At 45.9% G+C, this 22,076-nt stretch overlaps 3 protein-coding genes across 3 annotated transcripts; all 3 read left to right on the top strand.

Moving 5' to 3' along the window:
* Positions 1-1,948, top strand: LOC309566996 (E3 ubiquitin/ISG15 ligase TRIM25-like; the record flags this gene model as incomplete). The annotated part of the gene is made up of 2 exons (XM_082272314.1): positions 1-916; positions 1,383-1,948. The coding sequence occupies 2 exons, from the start codon at positions 1-3 to the stop codon at positions 1,946-1,948; spliced, it is 1,482 nt and encodes a 493-aa protein (XP_082128440.1).
* A 6,368-nt stretch (positions 1,949-8,316) lies between these two features.
* On the top strand, positions 8,317-10,043 carry LOC309567109 (E3 ubiquitin-protein ligase TRIM39-like). Its single transcript, XM_082272439.1, has one exon. It carries the CDS (start codon positions 8,340-8,342, stop codon positions 9,888-9,890), a length of 1,551 nt encoding a protein of 516 aa, XP_082128565.1. The 5' UTR covers positions 8,317-8,339; the 3' UTR covers positions 9,891-10,043.
* Positions 10,044-19,103: 9,060 nt separating this feature from the next.
* On the top strand, positions 19,104-20,705 carry LOC309567110 (E3 ubiquitin-protein ligase TRIM39-like; the record flags this gene model as incomplete). Its single annotated transcript, XM_082272440.1, has 1 exon — positions 19,104-20,705. The coding sequence occupies one exon, from the start codon at positions 19,104-19,106 to the stop codon at positions 20,652-20,654; it is 1,551 nt and encodes a 516-aa protein (XP_082128566.1). The 3' UTR covers positions 20,655-20,705.
* Positions 20,706-22,076: the final 1,371 nt, after the last annotated feature.

The raw sequence follows: 22,076 nt of genomic DNA, 5'->3' as shown, positions 1-22,076 counted from the left end.
ATGGCCTCTGCTGATCTGACAAATGGGTCCAACTGTTCCATCTGTCTGAAGGTTTATACAGATCCCGTAACTCTGAGATGTGGACACAACTTCTGCTGGGTCTGTATAGACAATGTGCTGGATACTCCGGAGGCGTCAGGAGTTTATACCTGTCCGGAGTGCAAAGAGGAGTTTCATGAACGTCAGGACTCCATAAAGTATACAACTCTACCCAACATAACAGAGGGGCTTCTGTCCGTAACCTTAGTCCAGGAGGACTCTCCATCCTTCTGCACCTACTGCATTCAGTCCTCCATACCTGCTGTTAAGTTGTGTCTACTCTGCGAATCGTTTCTATGTGATGGACACTTGGGGGTTCACAGCAAGTCTCCAGAACATGTTCTAACCGATATCGGTGCTTCCCTAGACAGCAGAAAATGTCCCTTTCATAAGGAACTGTTGAGGTATGTCTGCTGTGAAGATTCTGCTTGTATTTGTGTGTCCTGTTTAGCCTTTGGAGACCACAGAGGACACCAGGTAGCGTTGCTCAATGACGCATTTGAAAAGAAGAAGGAGAAACTGAGAACGGTTCTGGAGAGACTGACCTCAAACACGGAAGAGGCTGAAAAAGTCATCAAGGCTCTGCAGAAACGTAGGAGCGAAGTACCGGAAAAAGCAGCCGGGGTAACAGAAAGTGTCACTGCCCTGTTTAGAGACATCAGGAGACACCTGGAAGATCTGGAGAAAAGAGTCCTAGATGAGATCACCAGGCAAGAAGAGAAGATCTCATTGTCCATCTGTGATCTAATCCAGCAGCTAGAAATGAAGAAGGACGCACTGACCGGGAAAATGTTTCACATCGAGGATCTATGTAACACCACCGACCCACTGACTGTCCTACAAGACAAGGAATCGGAGAAAGGTCATATATTACATGGTGAATGTTAACTTATATTTTCAGTCGACCCCGCTGACCGGCACCATACTGTTTGGGTGTCCGTGGGCGGTTCTTCTGATATCAAGCAATACGTTTCCAAGGATTATATGACTACTAATGATCTTGTACTTGGAACTGTATGTAAATCGACTTTTATAAGTTCTATGCACTGAGATATTGTACAACATAGACCATTGTTGTGTGGTCTCACTGTGTCCTTAATACACAATTATTTGCCTGTATTTTTCTATGATTTTAAAATATTTAGTTTTGTGTTGAATAAAAGAAATCTTTTTAACAAAACTCTTGTGCCCGAAATCTCTGTTTCCCAATCCTTCCAAATGTAAGGAATCGGAGAGGGAGGACTTTGAGACAGGAGGTAAGGTGGACACGGAGGAAGAAAATGATCAAATCCGAGAGATGGGAGAACTGAATGAGGCTCTGATTTCAGAGACATTACTCTCAGGTATAGCAGATATTGTAACCCATGTCAAGAAAGCCTGCCATTCAGTTAAAGGGTCCACCGTACTTCTTGACATTAACACTGCCGGTAGTAAAATAATTGTGTCCAAGGACCTTAAAACTGCAACTTGGTCTGCAGTCAACCAGAACCGCTTGGAGACACCAGCGAGGTTCCAGTATAATCAGGTTCTGAGCACCAGGAGCTTCTCATCAGGGCAGCACTCCTGGGACGTGGAGACCAGCGAATCCGGAAACTGGAGGTTAGGAATGGCGTACCCTAGCATGGACCGGAGAGGGCAGCACTCCGTCATTGGAGACAACGACAAATCCTGGTGCTTACGTCGGTGTAATAATCAATGTTCAGTGATACATAACAGCAAAGATATTGTTTTACCTGATAAATTTTCCACTCTGAGGTTCAGAATCTATCTAGATTACGTAGGAGGCTTCTTATCCTTTTATGAGCTATGCGAGCCAATTAGACACCTCCACACCTTCACCCCCACATTCACTGAGCCCCTCCATCTTGGGTTCCTACTAAGTAATGCCTGGTTGAGAATAAACAGCTAGAACAGGGGTCTCCAAACTATGGCCCTCCAGTTGTTTATGAACTACAATTCCCATCATGCCTAGTCATGTCTGTGAATGTCAGAGTTTTGCAATGCCTCATGGGACGTATAGTTCCGCAACAGCTGGAGGGCCGTAGTTTGGAGATCCCTGAGCTAGAACTTCTCTTTATTACCTGTCTGGGTATTCATTATGGTTGGTGGACACATGCTCAGCTTCTCTTTGATGCCATCGTATAAACGTATACAGTGAGGGAAAAAAGTATTTGATCCCCCCTGCTGATTTTGTAGATTTGCCCACTGACAAAGAAATGACGAGTCTATAATTTTTAATAATGGTTGGTTTATTTGAACAGTGAGAGACAGAATAACAATAAAAATATCCAGAAAAACGCATTTCATAAAAGTTTTATAAATTGATTTGCATTTTAATGAGTGAGGACTTCTTTTCCAGCAGGAACGCGGGGGAACGCAGTTCCGGCACCTCTAGCACTGAATGTATTTTATAGCAAGGAGTGCTGGGGTGTGCCTGAAGGTCTATCGATGCTGGGGGATCTATTGTCGCTGGTTGGGATCTATCTTTGTGTAGGGGTCTACTGTTGCCAGGTATGTCTATTGTGGCTGGTGGGGGGGTCTTATGTTGTTAGGGGGTAAAATGTTGCTGGGAGAGGTTTATTGTTGCTGGCTGTTGGAGGGTCTATTGATGCTAGCTACTGGGAAATCTTTTGTTGCTGATGGGGGTCTATTCTTGCTAGGGTGGTATTTTGTTGTGGGGGTCTATTGCTGCAGGAGAGTCTATTGTTGCTGGAGGGGGGTTTACTGTTGCTGGGGTCTATCGAATTCCATACAAAATACTTAGTAGCACAAAATGATACTTTGTTCTGCATTCTCTAAAAGGGGCTGTACTGGAAGGTGGGTAGGGGGTGAAACCTAGGGACCCTGCTCAAAGGTGGGTAGGGGGGCAAAGACGAAGGGTGACTCAGAAGGTGACAGTTCTCTGATAAAAAAAGCCATCTGACCCCTTCATAAAACATGACTTTGTACTTGGTAGAGCAACCCTGGTTGACAATCACAGAGGTCAGACGTTTCTTGTAGTTGGCCACCAGGTTTGCATTTATCTCAGGAGAGATTTTGTCTCACTCCTCTTTGCAGATCCTCTTCAAGTCATTAAACACTTGCCGACCGTCGCACGACTATATACTGTGGCGGTCAGCCCCTCCTGAGCAAAGTGACGTACCGGTACGTCACTCGCCCATGAGCCTCTAGGGGCGGCGCGCTCTCGCCCCCGCTCCTTCCCTGACATCCCCGTGCGAGTGACCGGTGGCTCCGAAGTCTGCCGGCCACTCGCGATCTCCCGCTGGAGCGGGAGATAGGCAGGTGGCTGATGTAAACAAAGCCGTCTGTCATTCTCCCTGGTGTAACTGCAGAGATCATACGATCCTGCTATGTAGGATCGCATGTCTATGTGGTTACATCACAAGCCACGCCCCTTGACAGTTAGAATCACGTCCCTAGGGACACACTTAACCCCTTGATCACTAATAAAGTTAACCCCTTCCCTGCCAGTGTCATTTGTACAGTAACAGTGCATATGTATAGCACTGATTACTGTAGTAATGTCACTGGTACCCCCAAAAGTGTCAAAAATGTTTGTCAAGGGTCTGATCTGTCCGTCGCAATGTCGCAGTCCCGCAAAAAAATTGCAGATTGCCGCCATTACTAGTTTAAAAAAAAAAAAAAAACAATAAAAATGACATAAATCTTTCCCGTAGTTAGTAAACGCAATAACTTTTGCGCAAACCAATCCAAAAACGCTTATTGCAATTTTTTTTTACCAAAAATATGTAGCAAAAACTAATTGGAGTAAAATGTTAAAAAATTAAGATTTTTACGTTTTTTTTTTTTTTTTTTGGGGAATTTCATATAAAAAAATGTGAAAAATATTGTTATTTTTTCAAAATTGTCGCTCTTTTTTTGTTTATAGCGCAAAAAGTAAAAATCGCACAGGTGATCAAATACCACCAAAAGAAAGCTCTGTTTGTGGGAAAAAAAGGACGTCAATTTAATTTGGGTACAGCATCGCACAACCGCGCAATTGTCCATTAAAGTCACGCAGTGCCGAATTGCAAAATAGGCCCTGGTCTTTGAGCAGCCAAATCCTCCGGGGCTTAAGTGGTTAAGGTTTCGAGGCTGATGTTTGATAACTCAAACCTTCAGCTCCCTCCACATATTTTCTGTGGGATTAAGGTCTGGAGTTTGGCTAGGCCACTCCAGGACCTTAATGTGCTTCTTCTTGAGCCACTTCTTTGCTGCATTGGCCGTGTATTTTGGGTCATTGTTATGCTGGAATACCCATCCACGACCCATTTTCATTGCCCTGGCTGAGGGAAGGAGGTTCTCACCCAAGTATTGGGACGCCTGCCTTTACACACACATGAACTATAATGGAATCCCAGTCTTAGTTCAATATTGAGTTGGCCCACCCTTTGCAGCTATAACAGCTTCAACTCTTCTGGGAAGGCTGTCCACAAGGTTTAGGAGTGTCTATGGGAAAAAATGTGGATCTGTTAACCTCCTGCTCTGCTCAGGGGGGGTCAGCAGACAGATCCCCTTCTGAGCAAAGAAAAGTCTGTCCCATGTGAAAGGGGCCTTATTGTTGATGTAAAAAGATTATATGATGTGCAGTGTGTCTCCTTTTGTAACTTTATTGTGGAAAATACCTTATTTACAGCATCGCTGGGCGCTCACATGACCTGCCATAGATCTTCTCCTCTCCTCCCGGATGACGTCAGCGCCCCCTCACTCTGCAGTGCTCAAAGCAGGGAAGAAGAGCTCCGGTGGGTCATGTGAGCACCCAATGGCTCTGTAAATAAGGTATTTTTCACTACAAAGTTACAAAAGGAGACGCACTGCACATTCTATAATCATTTTACAAAACGGATTACATCATTATATAATGCCTTTAACCAAGGTTTATTTATTGGGATTACAGAATGCCCTAATGCTGACTCCTGAGCTGACAGTGGGAGAGGAGACGGGGGACACAGGAACTTTTTAAAAAAACATTTTATTGCTTTATTTCAGTTTTTTTTAGAACAAAGAGAGGGGTAAATTACACAGTACAAGCACTGTGCTTGTCTATCATGCCTTAAAAGATCAGGATTTTTTTTTTGTTAGGGTTACAACCACTTTAAAATAGTTATGATGATGTCACAAGTTAGCCTGTAGTTTTGTTTGTATCTCTTACCTCCTTACTGCTATTGCCTCTATCTTGCCTCCCTTCACATGTGGTGTTTGGCTTCTCTCTCTGTTCTCCTATGAGCGTCGCCTGCTCCACTGTGGGTTATATCCTGTTCCTGTCGATTACTTCCTGGGTCACCTCCCTGTGTGCTTCCCTATATATACACATGCTCAGTGCACTGCTCCTTGCTTGAGCAACATCACTGTTCTCTGAGCTCCCATCCGTGTACCCCTTGGCTATTGTATCTGATCTCCTGTGTACCGACCCGGCTTCGTTTCTCCGTCTATGTTCATCTGCTGCCTGTCCTGACCTCGGCTTGTCTCTTGGATCTCCTTCTAGTCTCCTGTTTACTCTGCACACACCAGCGGTCTCCACATCCTCAGCTGGGCCTACCTAGGGGCCGCGACCTGGTTCCAGTCTGCTGCAAGTCCATCCCCACCATCAGGGGCCCTGGTGAAGAAGCAGGCTGGGGCTTAGACTCCGCGCCCTGGGGAATCCTGAGCTGGGGATCTATAAGGGCTCACTACCTCAGACTCGTTGACAGATGACATGACTGTTTTTGAATAAATGTAAATTATTGCATATACCATAAATAAATAAGATCTCCCCTGAAAATAAGCCCTAGTGTGTTTTTTTGTAGCCAAAATTAATATGAGACCCGGTCTTATTTTCAGGGAAATACGATACGAGTGCAGTGATCTGATGTATGTCATGTACACCCCAGCATACAGAATGCAGTCATAAAGAGTATGTAATGTACAGTCCAGGGTACAGACTTTAGTGGCCATAAACATATAGGATATAAGAGTAATGTATGTATCACATAGCACAGCACAGAGAGTATGGTCAGGAATGTAATGTACACTGTTTGTGCATAATCCTGACTGTTGCAATCTGAATGCTGTGACTTATTATGTACTTTGTACATACTTGCCAACTGTCCCGTTTTTGCTGGGACAGTCCCAGCAAATAGGAGCATGTCCCGGTTAATTTACATTGTCCCGGCAAGCGGTCGTTAATCGTGCTGCCCGTAAATGGCTATTACGAGCAGCCGGTGCCCGTCAAAAAAAATGGTTGCAGGCCGACATCGTAACTGCGCATGCACCATTCCAACGCCTGCCGGCTTCAGGAAAGCTTGTACAAGCTCAGCCGGGCGAGCGCATGCGCAGTTACATAATGGCGCTGCCTGGCGCCATTTTTAAATTAAAGGCACAGCAGAGCAGAGAAGGTCCCCTGGAGAGTGAAGACACATTCACAGACATGAAGGTAGGTAGGATGAAAGCAACAAACTTATGTGAAAAAATATCTGGTAACATGACATGTAAATAAAGTGTCAAATGTGCTCAGGTGTGACCATACAAAAAATGTAATATAAATAAAGTGCAAGGTAGTCAGATAGTATAATTAGGTTTTATCTTACTTATTTACACCTTGCACTTTATTTATATTTACATATTAAATTTTTTTTCTATTGGTCACACCTGAGCACATTTGTTACTTTAGAATTGCAGGGAATTGTGATGGGAATTTTAACCACTTGCCGACCACCCACCGGCTTTTTACTGCGGCAGGGCGGCTCGGCTGTGTCCAGTCACCTAGTACTACGCGAATGGAGTGCATGTGGGTCCGGCGGCGCGCGCAGATTGTATGGCTGAATTTGCATCGCATTCAGACTAAAGTCGCACAGGACCCTTTTTTGGGCCACACCAGAATCGGCTCGCATGGGTGTTCACACCTATGCGATCTGATTCATGTCCGAACTGACAGTTCCCACTGTGATATGCAAACTGATCTGGGGGTGTCATTAAATTTGTATTGACACCCCCAGCCAGGGGCAGACTGGCAACTTTCAGCCCAGGGGGCAAGTACAAACCAGAGGCCCATGGTGCAGCGACTCAGCCCCGCTTCCTCTTTCTGTCCTCCTCCTGACCCTCATTCCAGGCTGAAGCTCCGCTCCCGGTACTCTCAACCCACTGGCTGAATCCCGGTTCCCAACCTTGCCAGCAAGGGGCAATTGGGGGTAACTGGGACAGCTTGGTTGGGGCTGGCCGGGGGAGGAGAATCTCCAGTGGGGCAATAAACTGGCCTCTGCTTAGACACAGTTTACACCATGCTGGGGGAGGGGGGGGGGGAGCTTGCGCGGTGCAGCCTTTTTACAGGGGATCAGAGTGGCCCAGGGGGCAATTGCCTCCCTGGCCCAGTCCTCCCCTGCCCCCAGCGATTCGCATATGGCAGTGTGAACTGCCTGCAAATTGAGTGCAATGCAGTGGATTTCCAGAGTTCCTGCATCGCATATGTGTGAACCAGCACTAACGGTTAAGAAAGTCTATAATCTGTCTTTAGGGTCTGTATAATCCAGGTCTGACCAGATTTCTTTATGAACAGGCTGGCAGCAAGTATTCAATAAGCCATGGGCAATTTAATAGAACAAGCACACTTTTTATTTTATCTTTTATTGGAATTTCAAAGCAGTGGAAGTCATAAAATGGTGGTTGCAATCGAATTAAAAGATATATAGTCTAAATTGCACAGATGGCATGTTTTTTCCCCGTTTCAATTTCAATGTGACCTTTCAGTAAACCATCAGCTCCTGTGTGGGATTATCATTACTACCTCCATCTGCTGTGAAGTTTGGCCAAAGCCATTACATCCTCCCCTCTCATTATTTCCTAGCTACTACTCTGTACCTTTAATTCCTTCTGTGGGTAGGGCAGAGGCCACATGACTAGAAAGTCCTATCTGGAACGTATCAAAATGTAAACCGCAATGCAACGCTGGAACCGCACCAAAAGCAGCTGAAGCTCTGCAAAATCTGTAAACCAAAGAGGGATTTGAAGAAGACAATGAATGATCCGAAGAGCGGTGAGATCGTTGTTTGAACTGATGCAAAGGAAATTATCATTTGGGGAATTGCAGACGTGTTCACAACCTTGGAATGCGTTTAATCCATTCAGAGCTGCAACAATGTAACGAGGATCAGAGATCTGCACACTGTATTTACAACAATTGAGATCTTGGAGTGTGCGCGTAGACTTCTTCTTTGAAAAGTGAGCTGAACAAATGAAGCTCTTGTGACTCTTTGCATATATTATCCTATACGTTGAATTTAACAAAAATAGAACAAACAGTTTTATTTGTCCTCCTGCTGGCTATAATGGCATCTGCCGATCTAGTAGACGAGCTTCGCTGCTCCATCTGCCTGAACATTTATACGGATCCCGTAACGCTGAGATGTGGGCACAATTTCTGCCGGGTCTGTATTGACTGTTTGTTGGATACTCAGGAGGCGTCTGGACGTTATACCTGTCCGGAGTGCAGAGAGAGGTTCCGGGAGCGGCCTGTACTGTCTAGTGCTAGAACTCTACGAAACATATCGGAGAAGTTCCTAATTTCTCAGCCCGTTCCGGAAGATACCGGAATCTATTGTACTTACTGTTTGGACTCTCCTGTACCGGCTATAAAATCCTGCCTGCACTGTGAAAGTTCTCTGTGTGACAACCATTTGAGAGTCCATATCAGGTCACCAGAACACGTCTTATCCAATCCCACCACCTCCCCGGGGAACAGAAAATGCTCAATGCATAAAAAGATTGTGGAGTATTACTGCACCAAGGAAAGGGTTTGTATCTGTGTATACTGTATTGCTGTTGGAATACATAAGGGACACCAGGTGGAGTCACTGGATGGAGCCTTTGAGAAAAAGAAAGCAAAGTTGAGGAAAGATCTGGAGATGATGGCTTCAAATAAAGCATGGGCTGAGAAACAAGTCCAGAGTCTGGAGGAACGCAGGGCAAACATACAAGAAAAAGCAGCCGGTGTAACAAAGAGAGTCACTGCCCTGTTCAGAGATATCAGGAGAGAGCTGGAAGAACTTGAGAAGAGAGTCCTGAGTGAGATTTCCATGCAGGCAGAGAACGTCTCACAATTTGCCACCAATTTGATCCAACAGCTGGAGATACAGAAGGACGAGTTGTCCAGGAAGATGAGACACATTGAGGAATTGTGTAAAACCACCGACCCAATGACCGTCCTGAAGGATCAGAACTCAGACGGAGAGGACATCTATCATACCGAGCAGGAGGATAATATGGAGACAATGATTCCGAGTGAAGGTGATTTCCACGAGGATCTCATCAAAGACAGATTACACAAATTATCTGACCTAATAAAAGATATTCCCATCTGTATACAGCAACCAGAAGGTGTTTTACTTGATGAGGAAACGGCCGCTAATGATATCAAGATTTCAGGGGATTTAAAAACGGCGTCTTTAGTAGGAGTAAAACTAAATCGTCCAGAATCTCCCAGAAGATTTAAATACTATCAGGTTCTAAGCAAGAGATTTTTTTCTTCGGGGCGGCATTCCTGGGAGGTGGACACGAGTTATTCAAGTAGTTGGAGAGTCGGGTTGTGTTATCCCAGTATGGACAGGAAATCGTATATTGGGGACAATAAGGATTCCTGGTGTTTGCAAAGATGTAACCATGATGAGTATAATAAGGTGCACGAATGCAAACGTATTCCATTTCAACACAAGCCGACCAGCGATAAATTCAGGATCTATCTGGATTATGAAGCCGGGCGGATCTCCTTTTATGAGCTGAGCGACCCCATTAGACACCTCCACACCTTCACCACCACCTTCACCGAGCCCCTCCATGCTGCCATTTCTGTTTGGAAAGGATCCATAACCATTATAAATTAGGGATACATTTTACTGAAAGTTTCATTCTGTCCAGTCCATGCAAATCTGAATTAGTTTTAATTAATGTCTGATGGATGCAAAGGAATTGAAGCTGAACTCCAGGTATGATCTTTGTTTCATACTTGCATTGGTCCAGCTTGGACCAATGTAGGTATATATATATATTCCATACCAGATGGGGCTGCTTGCTTGGCATTGCCTCCATTCTCAGAATGCCTTCTATTTTTTCAATGAATACAAGGCATTCTCTGATTGCGTGACGTCAACAGGTCCAGCAGCCAATCGCACTACGCGTTTCAGAGCATGCACAGGAGCCTCCTAGGGCGTGCACACTCTTTTCTCAAGTGCAGTGGCATCGCGCATGCCCTAGGAGGCTCCTGCACATGCTCTGAAACGCGTAGTGCGATTGGCTGCTGGACCTCTTGACGTCACGCAAGGCTTCTCTGCTTGTCAGCGTCAGAGGAATGGACAAGTACTCTGAAGCCGCCGGCCATCCACACTGTACAATGTAGTGTATATAGTGCAGGAGTGTGTAATGTACAATGTAATGTATATAGGGCAGGGTTATGTAATATATATATATAGCTTATATAGTGCAGGAGTACTGTATGTAATGTACAATGTAGTGTATATAGTGCAGGAGTGTGTAATGTACAAAATAGTGTATATAGTGCAGGAGTATTGATGTACAATATAGCATATATAGTGCAGGAGTGTGTAATATACAATGTAGTGTATATAGTGCAGGAATGTGTCATGTACAATGTAATGTATACAGGGCAGGAGTGTGTATTGTACAATGTAGTGTATATAGGGCAGGGTTATGTAATGTACAATTTAGTGTATATAGGGCAGGGTTATGTAATGTACAATATAGCATATATGGTGCAGGAGTATGTAATGTACAATGTAGTGTATATAGTGCAGGAGTGTGTAATGTACAAAATAGCATATATAGTGCAGGAGTATTGATGTACAATATATCGCATATAGTGCAGGAGTGTGTAATATCCAATATAGCGTATATAGTGCAGGAGTGTGTAATGTACAATGTAGTGTATATAGGGCAGGGTTATGTAATGTACAAAATAGCGTATATAGTACAGGAGTATTGATGTACAATATAGCGTATATAGTGCAGGAGTGTGTAATATACAATGTAATGTATATAGTGCAGGAGTGTGTAATATACAATATAGCGTATATAGTGTAGGAGTGTGTAATGTACAATGTGGTGTGTATAGTGCAGGAGTATGCAATGTACAATATAGTGTATATATAGTTCAGGAGTATGTAATGTACAATATAGAGTATATAGTGTAGGAGTGTGTAATGTACAATGTGGTGTATATAGTGCAGAAGTGTGTAATGTACAATATAGTGTATATAGGGCATGTATGGTATGGAGTATGTTAAACTGGCCATAGACAGCTAGTTTTATCTTGTTCAGCCAGCGGGCTGAATGAAAAAACTAAAAGATTCCTCTATCCACAAAATTAGGTGGATGGAAGAATCCCTTCCACTAAAACATTAGCCTTCAGTACAAGCCCCCAGTCCAGTCTGTCCCCAATTCACCCCCCCCCCCAGGTCAGTTTGTCCCCAGTAAAATCCCACAGAAGTCAGTCTGTCCCCCCAGTAAATTGTCCACCAGTTCCGTCATTCCCTAGTTCAACCCCCCCAGATCAGTCTGTCCCCCAGTATAACCCCCATGTCAGTCAGACTGACCTGGGAGGGAACCGTGCTGGGGACAGTCCGAGCTAGAGGATTATTGTACTGGGAGACAGACTGACTTGGGGGGGGGGGGTGAACTGGGGGACAGACTGACTTGGTGGGGGGAGTTTACTGGGGGATACCCCAGTACAATATTCCCCTGGTCAGTCTGTGACCCATGGAAACCAATTACGATCTCAGCCATACTCTCATGCAAATATCTAGTGGTAATTTTGTGCAACTATAAGTTGTAATGTCTGTAAAGTGGTACAATCCAGTTTACCTGCATGTCTGCATTAGTTGGTTTAGTCCTTAGCTGTACCCCTCCCTTTCATAGGGTGGCTTCCGCTCACCCAACTAATTCAATTCAAAATGCTAACAACTTCTTACAAAGCCATCCACGGTTTAGCCCCCAGCTACATCACTAGCCTAGTCTCAAAATACCAACCTAATCACTCTCTTCGTTCCTCTCAAGACCTCCTGATCTCCAGCTCCCTCGTCCCCTCCTACCATACTCGCCTCCAGGACTTTTCCAGAGCCTCTCCAATCCTATGGAACTCTTTACCCCAATCTGTCCGATTATCTCCTTCTCTATTAGCCTTTAGACGATCCCTGAAAACCCTCCTCTTTCGAGAAGCCTATCCTACCCACACCTAACAACCATTCTTCCATTTTCTCCATTAGCTCATCCCCCACAGTTATTGCCTTTTGTTTCCCTTGACCCTCCCTTCTAGATTGTAAGCTCTAACGAGCAGGGCCCTCCAATTCCTCCAGTATTGAATTGTATTGTAACTGTATTGTCTTCCCTCATATTGTAAAGCGCTGTTAAAACTGTTGGCGCTATATAAATCCTGTATAATAATAATAATAGTGGGCACAAGGCATAGAAGATCATTGTCCATTTACACTTTGATATAGACGGTTAACATCCATGTGCATACAACTGCAGATCCTGTACATCCAAGAAACCAGATCCCATACATTCATATCAGCTAAACTCAGAGCACAATCTCTTAGATTCTCCTTTCTAGGAGGTCATCATTATGTGATACGTTTTTAGAGTCCCACGCAAATGCAGGAGCAACTAAAATACAAAACTCCTTTGCTAAAAAAAAAAGAAGCAGAAACGGGTGGAATCAAGAGGCACAAGGATGAAAGCTCAAAGATTCTTCAAATGGAAAAGGAGGAAGCAGCTGCCCTAGCAAAGTAACAATCCAGCTTGTTTTATCTCAGCAGAACAAGAAGATTCCAGAAAGCACACTAAGGACAATTGCAAAAACACAACAGGAGGGTGCAAACACCTTGTGCATTACCATTATGCAACTTTATTAAATAAAAAAAAAGGATTGTATACTCACAAACATGAAGAACAACAGGTGTATCACATATCAACTCCAGCCGTAGGTGATGTCATCTGACCATATATCACATAGTTGGAAAGGTTGACGCGTTGCGGGGGACATGCCCCCTTCCTCAGAGCTTCAGTGCAACTACAACATGTAATATCTGTAAAATGGTACAATCCAGTATACCTGCATGTCTGCATTAGTTTGATTTGTCCTTAGCTAGACCACTCCCTTCTTCTTATTGTTCCCTTAGTGAGTTTCCAGCCTTCACAGTGGGCACAATGTATAGAAGAGTATCGTCCATTTACACTTTGATGTGACCGGGTAACATCCATGTATTGCATTTTGACAAGTAAAACTACTTTGGATTAAACTGCTGTGTCTTATTGGAGAGTTGAGCTGTCTTTGGAGCAAGGGAGGACTGGGCCAGGGGGCAGGGGGAAAATTGCCCCCCGGGCCGCTCCTATGCCCCATAAAAAATGCTGCACCTCTTCTGCCACAGACATGCCTAAAAAATTGCTGGTGAAGAGAAGTAAAAAGTCCCCACCACTGACCTAGTCCCCACTGCTGAGTGCGGGTTGAAAACTAGGACAGGCCACCTCCCCCAGCATGGATGGTATAAACTGCGTCTGAGCAGAGGCCGGTTCCATGCGCCACTGGAGACTCTCCTCCCCTGTCCAGCCCCGACTAAGCTGTCCCAGCTCCCCCCAACTGCCCCCAGCTGGCCATGTCGGGAACCCGGATTCGGCAGGTGAGTAGAGAGTACCTGGAGCGGAGCTTCAGCCTAGAATGAGGGTCACGAGGATGCCAGAGGAGGGAGAGTGTGAGGGGGGGCCGAGTCGCTGCACCATGGGCCTCTGGTTTGTACTTGCCCCCTGGGCCAAAGTTGCCAGTCAGCCCCTGCTTTGGAGGGAGATTAACAGATGATTAAGTTGGCTGGATGGACCGAGGACTTAAGGAGGTATGTCCATGCATAAGAAATAACTTAAAACAGATCATAAGGGGCACTCTGACCACCAATGTAATTGGTACACTGACCACCACAGTAATGGACTGAAGGTTAATTACGTGTATTATGTAATGTTGAGGTTAACTGTTGTTCAATGTTGGGAGATAGTTATTGTGCAGTGCTGGGGGTTAATTTTGTAAAAAAACTGGGCATTAATTATTGTGCAAGGTTGGAGTCAATTATTGTGCAGTGCTGGGGGTTAATTATTGTGCAATGTTAGGGTTAATTATTGCTCAATCAAAAAGAGAGGGGATTGGGACTTTATATGAGGCATATGACACACGACTAGAAAAGTGCCTTCTGGGGGGTGCCCCCTCTCCTCTGTCCACCTAGCTCTGTCCTCCCCTCCACCTGGCTGCATCCCCCCTCTCCTAGGTCCCCCTGGCTCTGCCCTCCCCTCCACCTGGCTGCATCCTCCTCTCCGCTGTCCACCTGGGTCTGTCCTCCCCTCCACCTGGCTGCATCCCTCCTCTCCTCTGTCCACCTGGCTCTGTCCTCCCCTCCACCTGGCTGCATCCCCCCTCTCCTAGGTCCCCCTGGCTCTGCCCTCCCCTCCACCTGGCTGCATCCTCCTCTCCGCTGTCCACCTGGGTCTGTCCTCCCCTCCACCTGGCTGCATCCCTCCTCTCCTCTGTCCACCTGGCTCTGTCCTCCCCTCCACCTGGCTGCATCCCTCCTCTCCTCTGTCCACCTGGTTCTGCCCCCCCCCCCACCTGGCTGCATCCCCCTCTCCTCTGTCCACCTGGGTTTGTCCTCCCCTCCATCTGGCTGCATCCCTACTCTCCTCTGTCCACCTGGCTCTGTCCTCCCCTCCACCTGGCTGCATCTCTCCTCTCCTATGTCCACCTGGCTACATCCCCCCTCCACCTGGCTGCATCCCCCCTCTCCTCTGTCCACCTGGCTCTGTCCTCCCCTCCACCAGGCTGCATCCCTCCTCTCCTCTGTCCACCTGGTTCTGCCCCCCCCCCACCTGGCTGCATCCCTCCTCTCCTCTGTCCACCTGGCTCTGTCCACCCCTCTACCTGGCTGCATCCCCCTCTCCTCTGTACACCTTTCTCCGTCCTCCTCTCCACCTGGCTGCATCCCCCCTCTCCTATGTCCACCTGTCTCCGTCCTCCCCTCCACCAGGCTGCATCTTCCCTCTCCTCTGTCCACCTGGCTCTGTCCTCCCCTCCACCTGGCTGCATCCCTCCTCTCCTCTGTCCACCTGTCTCCGTCCTCCCCTCCACCAGGCTGCATCTTCCCTCTCCTCTGTCCACCTGGCTCTGTCCTCCCCTCCACCTGGCTGCATCCCCCCTCTCCTCTGTCCACCTGGCTCTGTCCTCCCCTCCACCTGGCTGCATCCCTCCTCTCCTCTGTCCACCTGTCTCCCTCCTCCCCTCCACCTGGCTGCATCTCCCCTCTCCTCTTTCCACCTGGCTCCGCCCCCCCTCCACCTGGCTGCATCCCTCCTCTCCTCTGTCCACCTGGTTCTGCCCCCCCCCACCTGGCTGCACCCCCCTCTCATATGTCCTCTGGCTCTGTCCACCCCTCTACCTGGCTGCATCCCCCTCTCCTCTGTACACCTTTCTCCGTCCTCCCCTCCACCAGGCTGCATTCCTCCTCTCCTCTGTCCACCCACCTGGCTCCACCCCCCCTCCACCTGGCTGCATCCCTCCTCTCATATGTCCATCTGGAGCTCCTGTGTGCCAGTGAAGCACATAGTTTATAAGGGTGAAGAGCCCTCAACACTTGCACCTTTTTATTCATTTTTTGGATATAAACTGCAGACTATTTGGAAGATTTTATTCAGTGAAGCACGAATCGTTTTTAAGGGTGAAGGGCCCTAAACACTGACGCTTGTTTTTTTTTTCTGTTTGAACTGTAGCACATAGTTTATGAGGGAATGCTACCTTCAATTTATTGCTGTTTTTTCATGTTTTGGAATTTTTTTTATGTCTTTAATACACTTCCACCGTGTATTTACGCCGGTACTTTGACGTTAAATACCGGGGTTATGGCAGCAGTTGGCCCATTAAAATCGGCCCGAAATAGTGCAGGGACTACTCTGAAGTCATTGTGACTTGAAGTCATACAGATATGAACGGTACTCATTGGTAATCACAGAGTACGACTTGCAATGCGACTTTGCAGTCCCAAATCGCAGGACATGTCGCACAAGTGTGAAAGGGCCCTTAAAGCGAATCGTCACTGTATCTGAGCACCACAAACCATAAACACTATTTAATTCATTTTTAATATTTAAAGCAAACGTCCCTATCCATCCAAATCTCCATGCTATATTTTGTGGAAAAATCGCTTCCCCCCTCCCCTAGCATTTCTAGCCGTGGCCATTTTGAGTAAGGGCAAATGGTTGATGTAGCATTTACTTCCTTGAATCCATCTGCCCTGAGCTCAAGCATGCATGCATAAGAGTGTGCTTAGCTGAGAAAACCCCTCCTCCTCCTTCTCTCCTCCTGAAGTCTCCTGGGATGTATGACATAATTTGCCTAGGCATGAAACCAGGAAGTAACCGAAGAAATGTAAGAAAAAAGGCTTAAAATAAGTCAATATGATATACCTTTCTATCTATTTACTAATGCTGACGGCATGAGGATTACATTAACATACAGGCGTTTCGGATCGTTGGGCAGAATTGCCTCAATTCTGCCCGCAGTCCCGAACCATTGCAAGTCGCGTGCGGTTCCCGTGACTTGCAATGGCACCCCAAACGCGGCGAGATTTTGCCACAATTGTCACCCGACTAATCGCGGTAAAATCGCGCAAAAACAGAATCGCGGGACACCTGTCGCCCAATAGAAGTACAATCGCGGCACAATGGCGCTGGGTTTGGGGTGCCATTGCAAGTCACGGGAATCGCACAGGTGGGAGGCCATTGCAAGTCAAGGAAATCGCTACATATGTAGCATAAAACAAATTGACCGAAAATGTTAAAAAATTTTGATTTTAACATTTTTTTTGGGGGGGGGGGGGGAATTTCATATAAAAAAAATGTGAAAAATATTGTTATTTTTGCAAAATTGACGCTCTTTTTTTGTTTATAGCGCATGATCAAAAAATCGAAATCGCACAGGTGATCAAATACCACCAAAAGAAAGCTCTGTTTGTGGGAAAAAAAGGACGTCAAATTCGTTTAGGTACAGTGTCGCACAACCGCGCAATTGTCCGTTAAATTCACACAGTGCCGAATCGCAAAATATGGCCTGGTCAGGAATGGGGTAAAATCTTCCGGTCTTAAATCGGTTAAAAATACGCTCATTGAGAATTTTTTGTCAAAGACATGTAGCTAAATACATTTTAGCCTACATATATGACAAACATTTAATATATTGGATAATTTTTAACTGTCAAAGTAGAAAAATATTGTTATTTTTTCAAAATTGTCGCATTTTTTTATTGATATCGCAAAAATTGAAAAGTGCAGAGGTGATCGAATACCACCAAAAGAAAGCTCTGTTTGTGGGAAAAAAAGGACATAAATTTTGTTTGGGTACGGCGTCGCATGACCGCGCAATTGTCAGTTAAAGTTGCACAGTGCCGAATCGCAAAATAGGCCCTGGTCTTTGAGCAGCCAAATCCTCCAGGGCTTAAGTGGTTGAAAATCGACTGAAAATTGCTGTCTGTATGGCCAGCTGTAAGCGGAGTGTGAGCGTTTTTTTTTTTGTATATCTGCGTGGGGCGGTCGGCAAGTGCTTAAAGAGTCCTATGCCACTTACAGCTCCTAAAGCCCCGTACACACCAGTCGAAATTCGTCCGGGAATTTTCGTCCGACGACCGATCTGCCGATTTTTGGCTCGTTAGTATGATGCTTCCGACAACCGACTCCGACTTTTCGGCCGAAAAAATCCTGGTGCGCAGGCTATATAATGTTTGTCGACCATCAAAACACGTCCGATTTTCGTCTCATTAGTACAGATTTCGATGGAGAAAAATCTTATGAGTAAAGCCCCGTACACACGCACAGATTGTTGGCCGTAAATTGTAGGCCAACGTCCGATCGGCCGATTGTAGGCTTGTTAGTATGATGCTTCCGACAACCAACTGCGAATTTTCGGCCAAAAAAAATCTGGTGTGCATGCTATAAAATTTTTGTTGGCCAACAACAGAACGGCCGATTGTTCGCCAGTCAGTACAGAATTCGGCCGACAATCAGCAGATTTGCAAGACTGGGCATGTTCAGAAAAGAAAAAACACAGGGAAAGTTAACCATCACATGACATCACTTCTGCAGTCGGCTGCTGTTGGCCGACAAAATTCATGTGCAATCTTTTGCAGTTTTCAACAGACACGACAGCCCTGGACAAAAGACGGCCGATCGTTCGGCCGACGATCGGTACGTGTGTACGGGGCTTAAGACTGGGCATGCTCAGAGATGAAAGAACACATAGAAAGCAATCCGACACATGACATCACTTCTGAAGTAGAATTCTGTCGTGCGGGAAAAGACACCACTCTGGACAAAAGACGGACGACCGGTCGGCGGAAATTCATTGCGTGTGTACGAGGCTTAAAAGCCTGTGTGTGCATGAGACCATAGAATAACACGGAGTTGTGATTTTAAGCTGAAAAAAAAAAACAAAAAACGCCTAAAAGCAGCTGTAAAAACGTCCTGTGTGCATGGGGCCTAACATGTAGGAGAGGAATGCCAGAAAAAGCCAGGTATGGAAGTGGTTAATTCCTAGCTAGAGCTCTGTACCTTTAATTCCCTCTGTGGGCGGGACAGAGGTCACATGACTGGAAGGTCCTAGCTGGAACATATAAAGAATCAGTTACTGTGCAGCGTGCGGGAACATTGCTGGAAGCAGCTGAAGCTCTGCAAAGTCTTTAAACAAAAGAGAAAAAGATCTGAAGGAGACAACGAATGTTCCCAGAGCGGTGAGATCGTTGTTTGAACCGATAACAAGGAAATCGCAGACGTTTTCACAACCTTGGAATGTGTGAAATCCACCCAGAGCTGCTACCAAGGTAACAAGGATCCGATATCTGTAAACATTTGAGATCTTGGACTTTGTACGTGGATTTGGTTCTTTGAAAGGTGAGCGGCACAAGCGAAGCTCTGGTGACTCTTCCTGTATATTGTTTTGTGCGTCTCGTTTTAACGGAAATTGAACCGACTCTCCCTTTCATTTCTCCTCCCACAGGCTACAAATGGCGTCCGCCGATCTGATAGACGAGCTGAGCTGCTCCATCTGTCTGAGCGTTTATATGGATCCGGTAACGCTGAAATGTGGACACAACTTCTGCCGGGAATGTATTGACAGTGTTTTGGATTCTCAGAAGGCGTCTGGACTTTATACCTGTCCGGAGTGCAGAGAGGAGTTCAAGGAACGCCCTGAGCTGTCCAGCGCTAGAGTTCTACGCAACATAGCGGAGAAGTTCCTCATTTCTCAGCCCGTTCCGGAAGATACAGGAGTCTATTGTACTTACTGTGTGGACTTTCCTGTACCGGCTGTAAAGTCCTGCCTGCTCTGTGAAAGTTCCTTATGTGGCAAACATCTGAGAGTCCATGCCAAGTCACCAGAACACGTCTTATCTGATCCCACCAACACCCCATGGAACAGAAAATGCCCCATCCATAATAAGATTGTGGAATATTACTGCCCCACGGAAGGGGTTTGTATCTGCGTTTACTGTATTGCCGTTGGAGAACACAAAGGACACCCGGTGGAGAAACTGGATGAGGCCCCTAAGAAGAAGAAAGAGAAATGGAGGAAAGATCTGGAGATGTTGACCCTAAATAAAGCATGGGCTGAGCAACAAGTCCGGAGTCTGGAGGAACGCAGGACAGACGTACAAATAAAAGCCGCTCATGTGACTCAGAGAGTCGCTGTCCTGTTTCAAGATGTCCGGAGAGAGCTGGAAGAAGTTGAGCAGAGAGTCCTAAACGAGATTTCCAAACAGGCGGAGAAGATCTCGGAGTCGGTGACCATTCTGATCCAACGGCTGGAGATACAGAAGGACGAGTTGTCCAGGAAGATGAGTCACATCGAGGAATTGTGTAAAACCACCGACCCAATGAGCGTCCTGAAGGATCCAAACCCAGACGGAGAGGACATCTGTCATACCGGGCAGGAGGACAATATGGACACAATGATTCCCAGTGAAGGCAATTTCTTTGAGGATCTCATCAAAGACCGATTACACAAATTATCTGACATAATCAAAAATATTCACATCTGTATACAGCAACCAGAAGGGGTCTTACTTGATGAGGAAACGGCCGCCAATGACATTCTGATCTCGAGGGATTTGAAAACCGCATCTTGGATAACCGTCAAATTGGATCGTCCCGAAACGCCCAAAAGATTTCGGAACTTTCAGGTTCTGAGCAGGAGAAGTTTTTCTTCAGGGCGGCATTGCTGGGAGGTGGACACGACTTATTCCAACAGCTGGAGAGTCGGGTTGTGTTATCCCAGTATGGGCAGGAAATCCTTTATTGGGGACAATAAGGATTCCTGGTGTTTGCAGCGGTGTAACCATGATGAGTATAATAAGGTGCATGAATGTATTCGCATTCCATTTCATCACAAGCCGACCAGCCATAAATTCAGGATCTTTCTGGATTACGAAGCCGGGCGGATCTCCTTTTATGAGCTGAGCGACCCAATCAGACACCTCCACACCTTCACCACCACCTTCACCGAGCCCCTCCATGCTGCCATTTCTGTTTGGAAAGGATCAATAACCATTATAAACTAGGAATAGGTTTTTTCCGCATGTTTCATTCTGTTCAGTTTGACTTCATTTCTGGTGGATAAGGAATTAAAGCTGAACTCCAGGTATGGTCTTTGTTGCCTACTTGCAATTGGTCCAGGTCATACAAGAGGGGCCGCTCGCTCAGTGCTGCCACCATTCACAGAACAACTTGTATTTTTTTTTTCCATCTAATACATTCTCTGATTGGACAAGATTGGGATTGTGAAGTACCGACCCTCCTCTCCTTTCCACCTTGTCCAATCAGAGAGCACCTTATATTGTCCAATCAGAGAGCACCTTGACTGCGATAGTGCGGCGGCAATCTGACACCTTTTGTACACATGAACAGAACGACTTGTATTTTTGTTTCCATTGAATACAAGGCATTCTCTGATTGGACAAGATTGGGATTGTGAAGCCACCGACCCTCCTCTCCTTTCTACCTTTATCCAATCAGAGAGCAGCTTATATTGTCCAATCGGAGAGCACCTTGACTTGCGATAGTGCGGCGGAAATCTGACACTTCATGTACACATTAACAGAACGACTTCTATTTTTGTTTCCATTGAATACAAGGCATTCTCTGATTGGATAAGATGGGGATTGTGAAGTACCAACCCACCTCTCCTTTCCACCTTGTCCAATCAGAGAACACCTTATATTGTCCAATCAGAGAGCACCTTGACTGCGATAGTGCGGCGGAAATCTGACACTTCATGTACACATTAACAGAACGACTTCTATTTTTGTTTCCATTGAATACAAGGCATTCTCCGATTGGACAAGATGGGGATTGTGAAGTACCGACCCTCCTCTCCTTTCCACCTTGTCCAATCAGAGAGCACCTTAACTGCGATAGTGCGGCGGCAATCTGACACTTCATGTACACATTAACAGAACGACTTCTATTTTTGTTTCCATTGAATACAAGGCATTCTCTGATTGGACAAGATGGGGATTGTGAAGTCACCGACCCTCCTCTCCTTTACACCTTATCCAATCAGAGAGCACCTTGTGTTCAATGAAAAAGATACCAAGGCATTCTGTGGATGGCGGGAGTGCTAAGCAAGCAGTAGGGAAGTCGCTGGGCACAGGACCCAGAAAATGATGGCTATCACTGTAGTAGCGCTGACTACTACACTGACTGTCTGCTTCCTCCGCTGCCCCGCAGGTATGAGCTCTGCTTACTTATATTGTGGCAAACTTTACCAATAGAAGTAATAAAGATTCTACCTGGAGTTCAGCTTTAGAGTTTATTCACACCACAATCTCAGTGTTTCTAATGCGTTTTTGCATAGGCATATTCGTGTTTTTGAAGCTTCTTTAAAGCGTTTTCAATGCATTTTTTTTTACCTCCTTTTTTTTTTTTTCAAATATAAGTTTTTATTGAGGCAGGGAAAGGAAGACATTCCAGACAATACAAAA

Source organism: Pelophylax lessonae (genome assembly GCF_965119305.1).
Source record: "Pelophylax lessonae genome assembly, chromosome: 11".
Taxonomy (NCBI): domain Eukaryota; kingdom Metazoa; phylum Chordata; class Amphibia; order Anura; family Ranidae; genus Pelophylax; species Pelophylax lessonae.
This window is presented reverse-complemented; position numbering and strand designations above follow the sequence as displayed.

What these genes read in the sequence shown, in the direction of transcription:
- LOC309567109 (XM_082272439.1), top strand. Translation starts at nt 8,340, where the DNA reads ATGGCATCTGCCGATCTAGTAGACGAGCTTCGCTGCTCCATCTGCCTG.